The sequence below is a fragment of the Amblyomma mixtum genome, chromosome 5, assembly GCF_055824585.1.
Source record: "Amblyomma mixtum isolate Tamu chromosome 5, ASM5582458v1, whole genome shotgun sequence".
NCBI classification, from domain to species: domain Eukaryota; kingdom Metazoa; phylum Arthropoda; class Arachnida; order Ixodida; family Ixodidae; genus Amblyomma; species Amblyomma mixtum.
This window is the reverse complement of record NC_143016.1, coordinates 121004611-121017235: the sequence shown is the minus strand read 5'-3', so window position 1 is coordinate 121017235 and position 12625 is coordinate 121004611. Positions and strand designations below refer to the sequence as shown.

Here is a 12625-nt window from a genome sequence, read left to right as displayed (position 1 = left end):
GCAGGGAAGGCGTGAAATTTTTTCACGCATGTTTAGGCAGCTCACGCGTCCCAGGTGTGCTCAAAGGGTTGCGCCTAAAGGAATGCACTGTTACCTTGTCCATCGCGGTCCACGCAATACTGCAAGAGAAGAAGAATCTTTCGAAATGTGAAAAGTAAAGGAGGAGTTAGGAAAGAGTGAAAGCGCATTTTTTTTTTCATTTTTCTCTGTTTTTTGTCAGCGACACGTGTCGCATTTCTTCGCTCAGCATATAAAACCTTGCTGCCGGTGTCAAGGCGGCACCACAAGACATTTTTGTTCGCCTCAGCCTCATATACCCTGCATCTGTTATTCAACCGGGCGCCACTTGTGAAGACAGAAAAGAGCCGGAATGTTTCCGAAGGTGAGACACTGCAACTCCACATATTCATTCTGAGAAAAGACGCATATACAAGGAAAGCATACCACACTACAAAACCCAACTTCCATTAGACTGATCAGCCACTTTTCTAAGGAATCATGGGTCGTGCTGATGAAATGAAACTGGGATTATTTGAACCGCTGTATACTAAAACGACCGGAGTGAAAAGAAGACAGGAGCTCCTAAATGACTGGGCGACATGCATGCTGTGTTAGTTTGCGGACGAGCTCCAACAAAGTTGTAAGAACCTCGTCTTGGCATCAGGCTACCAGGCACGACAGAAGTGAGCTCCTTGAAAAAATACCTGAATTAAGCCGCTGATTAATTACAGTTGAATAATATCTTTATAGTGAACCTAGATGGTGCTTAATGAAAACGGAATGTTCGGAGCCGTGGATAAGACGCTGCCACAACAGTTTCTGGAACGAAGGAAAAGCTGTTCCCTGAAGCTTTGCAGTTAGAGCAAATTCATAGCCTTTTTCCCACAGAAAACCGAAAGAGCGCATGAGGTGGGTGATATGCAGCCGCTGAATACGTGTTGCAGGACCATGGCACAAAAATCAGGACTTCCTGCTCAGTATCTCGATCCAAGCATTTATTTTCGCGCAGCAGCTCTAAAAATACAGAAAAAAACTACCGACTACTTGGCGATGCCTATTTTTTTCCTTGCCCTAAAGAGGTGTATGGATGACTTGGTACAATGTCGTAGGCTGTTTCAAATCGTCGCCGTGGGCCCTGTAATATATTATTAGCGGACGTTTTATTTGAAGCTCGTTTTGCGCTTAGTTTTGCATTTTCTAGGAAAAATATTCGGCAAGTTTCTTAGTGCTGCAGATCTTTACGGAATGAATTTTTCCGCGAGTCAAAAAGTGCTATGACGTAGCCCTCTCTACGTCCTTGGGAACTGACCACTAGACTGTTTAACTTAAAATTGGTTAATGAATTTTAATTTATTTAAATGGTAAATTAGGCAATTTTTGTAATGACTGACGTCCGCTGTGGCTGCCACTTTGTCCCTGAAAATGATTTCTTGCTTTGTCGAACACAACACTTAAGAAAGGTTTGAATGCAGTATTCACTTAACCATTGGCTTATTGGCAGTGATGGAGAGGTTACCTTTCACGAGAGAACATAAATACGTTATACGTGCCATTTGATGAACGAGGACAAATACGACGTCGGGAATAACGTAGGCAGCTCGATCTCCCAATGCTCAATATAAATCTCAATTGAAAGGATATATTGTGAAGAAGATTGGAATGCAAATAGTAACTGAGATCCGCTTTAACTTAAGTGCTCGGTCCTCAAACAACACATAGTTGACATCTATTGTTTCCCGAATTTCATCTTTTCGTAACCCATTTTACTAAGTTCTAAGCTTCAGTACTGTAGTAATACGAAGGTTGCTTCGTTGACCTTCAACCGCGGAAACGCACTCACTGATATGCATTGCCAATGTGGCGATGCATTTTTTGTCAGCATTTAGACAATTATAACGTACTCATTTGGAGGTCACACAAGCTTTCACAGCTTCAGGCTAGTTTCGATTTCGACTGTGACACTTAAGCACACAACTGGAATCCATAATTACCGAGAAAAAGTGTGAAATCTCGTACGGAGAATGCACAAGAGCAACAAATATGACAAGAAAGCAATAAAAGTAGGTTAGTAAAATTGCATGAATCAAGCACAAAATGTCGACAAATGGAGTTAAAGGTTGGTGCCACCGATTGGAAAAATTTCAAAGCAAAGATATTAGTGGCTGGTATCGAGAGGCTGTCATCTGCAGCACGAGGCGCGCACTGCGCAGACGGAAAATTTTAAGCGGATCAAGAAATGGTTTCTATCCTGCATAAACTCGTAATGGACAGCAGCAAGCGTGCATTAAACGCCAACCTCAACTGACATATATTGCAATCAGCCGTATGAATTAAGTTTAGAGCCAAAAATCCCTCAACAGTGAGGTGTGCAGCGCGTTGGGCTTCTGCTGGGGCCTTTTCGTGCTCGCGTTCTGCTGCGTTGAGAGCGAAGAGTTTCTTAATGCTTAATAGGCACGATTTTCTACAGGCGCAACTGCTGTTGGTCTTCCTGGCGTCGAAAGTTTACGGGCTGCACCACCACCACACAGCAGCCGGGTACCCTGGTCCTGGCTTCGGTGGCTATGCTGCTCCGGTGGCGGCCAATGCTTACCGAGGATACGCGGACTATGCCACTGTAGGTATCATCAACATCATCATTAGCAGCTTAACTATGCATGCTGTTGAACAAAGGCCTCCCCCATATCTCTACAAATAACCCTGTCCTCTGCCATTTTAGGCTGCCGATCCAAGCTATAGTTCCTGGTCTTATCCCTTCATCTGACTCCTGGGGGCCTTACCGTTACAGAGTAATCCGTTACCGTTAAAGAGTATCGATCACTTCGGCTTCGCATTAAATGCCAGGTCCATGACATTTTTTTTTTTACTTCGACTGCTACATTACTAACCTGCCTTTGTTCACTGGCCAGTGTGCTCTCTTCTTGTCTCTTAACTTTACGCGTGTTATTTACACTTCCAGGGATAACTGGCTGCACTGTCATCAAATCAAATTCCAACCTTCCCTTCAGCCTCCACGTTTCTGTCCCATGGCTACGTACCATTAACATATAACCGTTGTATGCGTGCTCCCTTTATCAGCGCTGTGTTTCCGCCCCAGAGGTTATTATCGCTAAGACAAAGTTTTTGTGCGCTTTTTTTTTTCGGGATACTTGTGTGCTGCTATTATTATCCTAGTTGTTTCACTCTTCTGGTCCGTACCTGCGGCGACTTCCTGCCTTTAGCAGATGTGCTCTCTTACCACTTCCAATTTCCGCTCCCTATTGTAAACTTCGGCTCGCCATCCAGACTGATAAATTATATATCGTGGGAGGGAACAGCGCGAAACAGAACGACGGACAAAGGAAGAGTTAGTTAGTTTTATGCTACTATGTTAGTTTTATTGCTACTATTTTTGAGATTCACCGAGCAGCTTTTTTTTTTTGCTGAGGTCTTCAATCATGCGTCGCCAGATTTGCTTATCAAGACAATGTCGTCCGCAAATCAAAGATTACGAAGATAACCTGTAGGTGTAAGTTACGTCATGCACGAGCACTGAAGTTATTACGCTGGTTGCCGCAACTCTAACGGATTGGTGCAAATCGGGGAACCTGCAGTTGTGACCCTAAGGTACCACAAGGTATAGAATTCGAGTTGTTTTTACATTAATTGAAGAAGATGCGCAAGCCTTACACTTCCGGCCGTGCCCATATTCTTAAACGTAAATGGCTTACGAATAAGAAAAGTTACATGCAATTTCGCCTTCATTAGACAATGGGCTCTGCATATATAATTTGCGACTATCATAAAAAATCGCATAACCACTTCGGTTACACGGTGAGAAGAGTGAAATACCATACCGCTGAAATGCGAGCGATTTTCACTTTTGACTTTTTGTTAATTATTTTATTTTCATTTAGATATACCTGTGTTTGACGAACCTTTTTTCGTTGATTCCTTAATTTAAGCAAATCGATACATTTGGAATGATAGGAGTAGGATAAAAAAATTAGATTTCCCTGTGCACACATTCCTGCATGATACTATTTATGTCTGCAGGTTGGGGGAGAAGTTGCCCAAAGTGGACAATTTTCATTTCGGGTCAAGTAACTACCAATGGTCACCATTTCAGTTCATTATTTCAACTCGCTTCCAAGAAAAATTGTTCGAATAAGAAGTAAAACTTCAATAAATCAGTGAAACAGTATGACAACAGGTCCTTGCTTGATACGTAATTCCACAAAGTTTAGTGGAATGTGCAGAAAAGAAGAATAAATCATTCATAATTACAGTAACTGCTCCTTTGTTCTTTAAAGCTCTATTCTAACAATTCCCGTAGGATTAATGACCCTTTTCACCTTTTATCTCCAGCCACCTAAGCCGTACAGCTTCGGCTATGACAATGTGGACGAGTACGGCAACCGCCAGTTCCGCAGTGAACAAGGAGACTCGAGCAACACGAAGACCGGATCGTACGGCTACCGGGACGCGTACGGCCTCTACCGCCGGGTGAACTACATTGCTGATGCCAATGGCTTCCGGGCCACGGTTGACACTAACGAACCAGGAACTGCACCGGGTGCCAGCGCAGATGTAGTCTTCAACGCTGCGCCGGTCGTCCCACCGGTTCCCGGTGGTGCCGCATCCTCAAGGGCCGGGTTTGCTCCTACGGCCTACGGTGCCAGGGGTGTGGCCGCCGGCTACAACAATGCATACAGCGGATACACTGGATACGGATATGGGCCGTACGGTGGCGCTGCAGCTGGCTACGGCCGCGTTCCGTACTCAGGGTACGGCTACGCTCCAGGAGGCGGCGCACTTGGTGGCTACGGGTACGGAGCGTACTCTCCTTACGGCTACGGTGGAGCTGGATATCCATCAGGCCGCTATGGCCCCGCGGCACATGGCGGAGCCACCGGATGGGCTTCCGGTCATCAGGGTTTCCGCCGGCGCTAGTGGAAGAACTGGTTTCTGGAAGACCACATATTGAGGCATGGAGATATTGTGGTCTAGCCAAGAAGACTGTTCCGGCTATATCCATGAATGTGTGTTGGAGGAAATAAATTTATGACTGTCCTTTTTAATTTGCCTTGAGCCTGCTACACAATTTCTTTGGAACGCACAATACCGCAAATGGTTCTTCTCAATGTTACCAAAGAGTTCTTTTCAATGTGCAAGCCGGACTTCGTTATTTATTTTTTTTTGCTAAGTTGCACTTCAAAAGGAAGGGCATCACTGTACATTCTGAGCCGATTTCGTAGTCTTCATCTCGTTTTAGCAAATAGTCACATTGTAAAGTGTCGTTTAGGAATAAAGTCGTGTTATACGAAGCCTGCGCATTCAAACAAATTAGTATTGATATCGAAAAACGCCAAACAAAAAATCTGGGGGACTGAACGGACAACAAACAAAATGCACACCTCTTTTGCATGAAAGCAAACAAAATGTGCGGTACTGAACGGACGACATAAATAAAATACATACCTACTTTGCGTGGCAGTGGCACCTTGTCCAGTGTTGATAACGAAATGACCGTGAAATGGCATCAGTCGGAATTAAAGAAGCCACCTGGGAATGTACTTCGGTTCTTTTCTGCGCACTACAAATAGCTAGCCGACGCCTTTTAGCATCAATGCTTCTCCTACCAAATTTTGTGGTATACGCAGCGCTGGTAACATGTAGTTGGCTTTTAATGGCTGTATAAAAGTTCTCGGCTTCTTATCATCAGCCACTAGCGCTGCCTCATCATCTAATCTGGCCTGCTGTAGGCTTTGCTTGGACGTACCTGGGCAACTCACCCGACTTTATTATTAGAGAGGGCTTACTAAACGCCATCGACTGCCAATTTATTGCTGTGTTCTTGACGAAAAGCTGCTTTTCATGAGCTTTCCTATTGGCCTAATCGGGATGTGTGCGCCTCCGTGCTCTAAACGGAGGAATGGTTACAGGAGACGGTCAAAGTTTACGTATTGGATCTTGTCTTCTTGTCATCTGGTTTACAGGAGTTTTTGCAGAGTTGTGATGTGGAAGAAGGTTTGTCTGACCATAAGATGGTGGTTGCGTCCCTCAATATGATTCCTAATATCCGTCATAAACCTTGTAGAAGAGTTGTTTTGAATTTTGCTGCTGCTGACGGTGTCGGAGTATTAGACTACCTTGAAAACTCGTTCGAGGAATTCATGAGCTTCTATGAAGACGGAGCTGGAACCGATGAGTTGTGGGAGTTTTTTGCAAATATGATAGCGCATGGAATCAATATGTTTATTCCTAAAACCATGAAAACAATAAGAAAAAGGAATCCTTGGATTAATAGGGATATCATCCACAAAAAAAGACAGCTAAAACGTAAGCGTAAAAGACGCTCAGACCATCCAAGTCTTGTATTGAAAAACTCCATACATCTAATCAGCCAAGAATTAAAACGCCTCATCAAAGAAAGATAAAGACAAATTCTACAGTCAGACTCTCACATGATTTCTAACCGAGGCACCTAGCAAGTTTTGGAGGTATGTAAATCGCTCAGGTAAAAATAAGTAGGCAAATGATGAAGGGAGCGTAGAGTTGGCTGAGAGATTTAATTAATTTTTTACATCAGTTTTCACACGTGATGATGGCGAATCACCTTGTTTTCAGCCTGCGGATAGTCCTCCTATATTGAATGTAGAGATCAGTGAGGAAGGGGTCCTGAATTTGCTTTTGAATATAGACACCAAAAAGAGTCCAGGCCAAGATAGAATCCCGAATGAATTTTTATATAGATATGCAGAGTGGACCTCCAAATTTCTAGCTAAAATTTTTCAGTCGTCTGTCAACAGTGGTTGTGTTCCCATTGGTTGGAAAAATGCGAAAATAATGCCTGTGCTTAAAAGTGGTCCTACTTCGAACGTTGAGAATTACAGACCTATTTCCCTCATTTGTGCTTGCTCTAAGATACTTGAACATATCATCTACAAACATTTATTAACTTACCTTGACTGCAATAATTTGTTATTTGCTAATCAGCATGGCTTTCGCAAGGGACTTTCCACAAGCACAACTCACTGAAACTGTACACGACCTCTGCTTGTCAATTAATTCCCGCATGCAAACAGATATAGTATTTTTAGATTTCGCAAAAGCGTTTGATAAAGTCTCGCACCGGAAACTGTTACTTAAAATCAGATGTATATTTAAAAAGAAACAATAACTAAGTGGTTTACGTCCTATCTTTCCTGTCGAGCACAGTATGTTCAAGTTCATGCTCATAAATCCAGCATTAGTCCAGTAGACTCCGGCGTTCCGCAGGGCAGCGTCCTGGGCCCACTCCTGTTTTTGATTTTCATCAATGACTTGCCTAACGAACTGAACGTACCGGTCCGATTGTATGCAGAGGACTGCATCATTTATAAACAAATTGGTACACTGGAAGATCACGTTGAACTAAATCTAAATTTGCAAAAAATCAATGAATGGTGCAAAAGGTGGCAGATGGTATTAAATCCAAATAAAACAGTTTTTATTACCATTTCAAGAAAGAAAGCTATCTCCGATTATAATTATAGTATCAATGACAATAATAACCAGGGTCAATAAATACAAGTGCCATGGATTAACCCTTACTTCTGACTTACGTTGGAATTCACACATAGATTATACATGTTCCAAGGCCTCAAAAGCACTCTGGAGCCTCAGACGAAATATGGATAGTGCAACCCCTTCAATCAAATGTCTTGTTTCTAAGAACTTGATAAGGCCCATTCTCGAATATGGAAAAATTGTTTGGGACCCCCACACTGCATTCAATTGTTCTAAGCTGGAAAGAATTCAGCGTCTCCGTGCTAGGTTTATATTTAATAGATACCGACATTCTGATTCCAGAACGTCTTTGTATAAACGTGAAGATTTGGAAGCGCTCAATTTTAGAACCAAATGTGACAGGCTCAAATTTCTTTTTCAGATTATTAATCGTAACTTGAAAATAAACCATTCAAAGTACTTTGAAATTAAAACTGGAGAAATATTACGCCATCGTCACTGCTTGTACATACAAATGCCCACAGTCCGAAATGATTGCTTTAAATTTAGTTTTTTCCCAAGAACCATTAAGGAATGGAATATGCTACCAAACTCTGTTGTCACCTCACAATCACTTAGGGAATTTTTAGATAAGCTGCATGATGTTTTATTGTCTACATGAAATATATGCCAGTCTTTTATTTTTTGTATAAGTGGTGAACGCTTTAAGTAGTGAATTTTGTGCCCGTTTCAATTGCTTGTGTTCTTGCAATTTTTCATACCTCATTATCCACTTCTGTTCTAGCCCGTGATCTGGGCTGACAGTATAAATGAATGAATGAATGAATGAATGAATGAATGAATGAATGAATGAATGAATGAATGAATGAATGAATGAATGTATTGCGGCTCACAAAGTCATATCGGATACATTAACATTGCTTTCTTTGCATTCGAAGGCTGCTGTAACTATCTGCTTTAAGCCATACTTATGGGCACTTAGGCTTGAGTTATCATATCGAACAAGTGTATGATATGAGTGGAGCGTGTGCCTTTGTGATGTTCGCAACGCCACGGAAATTGTTCCCCATATAGGAAGTGATTAATATCTCTAGTGAAGAAAGTCCTTATGGAATTAGGAAGGCATATTTGCAGTCCAGTTGGTGAGACAGTATGTTGCTGAGACCGCCCTGTGTTTTCGCCTGCCTCTGTCCCGCCTATTTTTGCAGTTTTTCTTCTTAATAAAGTATTGTTTTTGTTCTTAATAAAGTAAAGTTAATAATAACGTAAAGTTACTTAAAAACGAAATGTTCAGTCAATGAAAATGGACTTATTATCGAACATTATTTGTGTTTTTTTTTAATTTTCGAAGACATTGAATTGTCTCAAAGCATTTGAGAAGGAATAAAAAGATGGTTGCATAGTAAAAAATCGGCAGTGGCTTAGCCCATACTATGCCATGATATACGTAGCGTGTGTTATTAGTATATCTTCGTTAAGCTTGTTCTTATTCACTTGGTTTCCCCTTGTTAAACCTTAAAGATCCGGGATGTGTAACTATGACTAAATTAAAGACGAGACAAGGTGCAGTATCATTTGTCATTGGCAATGAGATTGGTAGGTTGGTATCATTTTTGCTACGCTCAGCGGCTAACTGCCAAGCGACAACCTCAGGGTTCAATGAATTGAGGTTTTCAAATCTCTTGCGCCACTCAGCAGCAGCCCGACTCTCTTTTTCCCCCGTCGAACACGGCGCAGTAGCTGTGTATCCCTCCACATTTATACACGCGGCGCAATATGCTCGCGCATGCGCAGTAGCCCCCTGCGGCGAGCGGCGAGGTGTCCACATCTAGGTGGACACTTGAACCAGCGGTAAGCTGCATAACTGCCCTCTTGGAACAGTGGACACCTCAATTGTGCTTTAACCTAAGTGGCGGTAGTGAGAGGTGCGTGGTGCATGCGTCGCCATTGACAACTTTGTTCCAGAAAGGCGGCGCTGAAGCCATAGGCCGTCAGCGTTCGGTGTGTTTATTGGAGTTGGCGTTGAGAGCGTTTTACACTCCGATTATTTTAAGGAAAAGAAGTCTGTGCACCCAGCTTACAATACAACGGAGAGTTGAGCTATTTGGTACATACTGCTGGGAAAAAAAACAGCGCTGAGACTAGGGAAAAACAAACAAGAAGACAACAGGATTGGCGCTGACTATAAACTGAAAGTTTATTAGAAACAACACGCAACACGCGGTTGGTTGTCGATGGAGTACATATTGCGTGTTGTTTCTAATGAACTTTCAGTCGATAGTCAGCGCCCGTCCTGTTGTCTTCTTTCTTTGTCCCTCGTCTCAGCGCTATTTTTTTCCAGCACAGAACTTACAATATTTACGCCAAGGTGCGGAAAAAATAATACATGGATCTGGCTAGCTCTGCATAGCCGAAGATGTACACCTCAGGCCATAGCTCAGAACAAACGACTGGGCCCCCTGGCTCAGTTTTAAAGCCAAGCATAAAAAATCTCTGCCTCTCCCGTAAACGAGAGTAGAGTAAGCATGAAATGTTTACGGGCCTAATGCCATCTCGGTGGACACCCGAACCGCACCGTACAGGAAGGGAGGAACGCCACCACCCGTTCAGCGCAATGCCTTGCCATTTGAACGCAAGGTTTTTTGAGGAAAGGAAATGGCGCAGTAATTCTCTGCCATCTCGGTGGACACCCGAACCGCACCGTAAAGGAAGGGAGGAACGCCACCACCCGTTCGGCGCGATGCCTTGCCCTTTGAACGCAGTGCTTCTCCCCCGGATCACGTATGGCAACGAAGTATAACGTGGCATTTATGTGCTTTTTGCACGCGTTATTAGAAATCGGAAATTATAATTCCGTGCATTATAAAACCCACAGCTCCACTGATATCTTGATAAAATGAGAAGGCACTGGCAGCAGTTTTTTTTGTCTCATTTGGAGACCAACCGGCGCTTGCATGCCGGTCGCGTAGGAGGGCTTAGAGAGTCTCGTTAAATCTCGTTAAGTCTCGTACGGTGCCCGGATGTTCTCGTTTCAGAGCCCGGATGACTGGAATTCAGTGCCCGGATGAGTGGATTTCAGTGCCCGGATGAGTGGATTTCAGTGCCCGGATGAGTGGATTTCAGTGCCCGGATGAGTGGATTTCAGTGCCCGGATGACTGGAATTCAGTGCCCGGATGAGTGGATTTCAGTGCCCGGATGACTGGAATTCAGTGCCCGGATGAGTGGATTTCAGTGCCCGGATGATGGCTCTCGGTCTCGGCGTGACGTCACCACACTGCCGACAACGGGAGCTAAAAGCATTCATGCTTAATATGATTGGTCTCTTGCTGCATGCGACGCCCTGTTCAACTCTGCAAGCACTAAAACTCTCCACTAAGACATATATGGAAGCAAAAGAGCGTCAAGCTAATCCAGCCCCCAAACCTTCACAGCGAACGTAAACCCTCTCTTTGAACGAAAGTGAAATAAACAACAGGCTACAAAATCCCCATTACGCACTGTATCACCTACTCTCCGCCATCGCATAGGTCCTTCCGACTTCGGTCCTCCCGAAAACCCCCTGTCGGTGACCACTGCCTCAGCGGCACGACCTAGAAGAGGGCCCGAAGCTTGTCATTGTTGACAAAAAGGACCCATACCACGAACCCCGTCCCAGCGAGTACATCTCATTTTTCTTAACCTGGCCCAAGATGATTGAAAGTTTTAAAGAGCAGTCCACGAGGCTGGTTACCCCGCCGTCGTCCAAATACCTGTTGCCGAGAAACTTCTCATAAAACTGGCTTGGTTTAAGGGGTTTAATGTCCCAAACCGACTCAGGCTATGGAGGCACCGTTGTGAAGGGCTCCGGAAATTTCGACCACCTGGGTTTCGTTAACGTGCACTGACATCGCACAGTACACGGGCCGCTAGAATTTCGCCTCCATCGGAATTGGACCACCGCGGCCGAATCGAACCCACGTTTTTCGGGTCAGCAGCCGAGCAACACAATCACTCGGACTGCTTCTTTACCTTTCAATCATCTTGTGCGTACACGATTTCGAGAAAGGCTTCCGAAATCACATGCTGACGATTCCTCTCTTTAAGGGTTTGGAGTGTGCAGAATGATACAGCAATGCAGATTTGTTACAACGAGGCTGGTAGCCCAAGCAAATGCGGTCCAGACCCGATAGAATCATTAACGGCAATTCAATGGATGAATTAAGTGGGTCAAAGCAGCCTTCCATGATGGTTAAAACGTTTATGTTCTTTGACTAAAGTGAGCCAGAGTCACTGATAACAAGGATTAAGAAGTCATCAACAAGTCTAAAGATTTTCAATATGTATTCACTCTCAAGGCGATTGATAACAGTCTTGTCAAGCTTAGATAAAAAGAAGTTACTTAAAACCGGGGCTAAGCATGACCCAATATATAAACCTTCCTTTTGAAGGTACGGTTTTCCTTTCCTCTTTAAAACGCTGATTTCAAGAAAAAAGCTAAAAGGTGTAAAAAACTGCCCACTGATATACCCGCAGTGTTTTGAAAGGCGACACATCCGAAATTTTCAGGCTACTATTCTGTACAAAACATAGTACCGTTTAAATTGGCAACGATTAATAAATCTTTAATATCTACTCAGAGCGCATTAATATTAACGCCAGACAAATCCCGAACAAATTCTACAATTTCATTACAATTCTTCACAGCAAAAAGATCGTAATTCTGTAAAAGATTTAACTTCCTTGAAAATACATGGAAACAGTTTTATGCCATATGCCAGTTTCTGAAACGATAACCCAGAACAGTTGTTATCGTTTATGAGTTTTGACGCTGAATAACGCGTCTAAGAAATCTTTCGTTGACTCCTCTATTGCTTTGGCAAGCTTCCAGCGGTTAAGCTAGCTACACAGCTTCTTTGCCTTGGCTTTTACTTTCGGCATAGCTCTATCATCAATTAAGTCGAAAACGGGAAACACCGCTTCGGCAGCCTTAGATGAGTGCAGTTCAAAAGAGGAAATGGCAAAACCACCTTTTGTCCGTTGGAAGCACGGAAAGTTCTTTTTCACGTATGTAGTTCTCGGTGCGCTTGATAGGTAGACTAGAGCGGCCTGGCTTGAATCTTAATGAACGATTAATGGAGCACGCACGTAACGTCAAGA

General features: G+C 43.4%; 1 protein-coding gene across 1 annotated transcript; it reads left to right on the top strand.

Moving 5' to 3' along the window:
- Positions 1-370: 370 nt before the first annotated feature.
- Positions 371-4929, top strand: LOC149343528 (uncharacterized). Its single transcript, XM_089546992.1, has 3 exons — positions 371-382; positions 2468-2614; positions 4345-4929. Exons 1-3 carry the CDS (start codon positions 371-373, stop codon positions 4927-4929), a joined length of 744 nt encoding a protein of 247 aa, XP_089403118.1.
- Positions 4930-12625: the final 7696 nt, after the last annotated feature.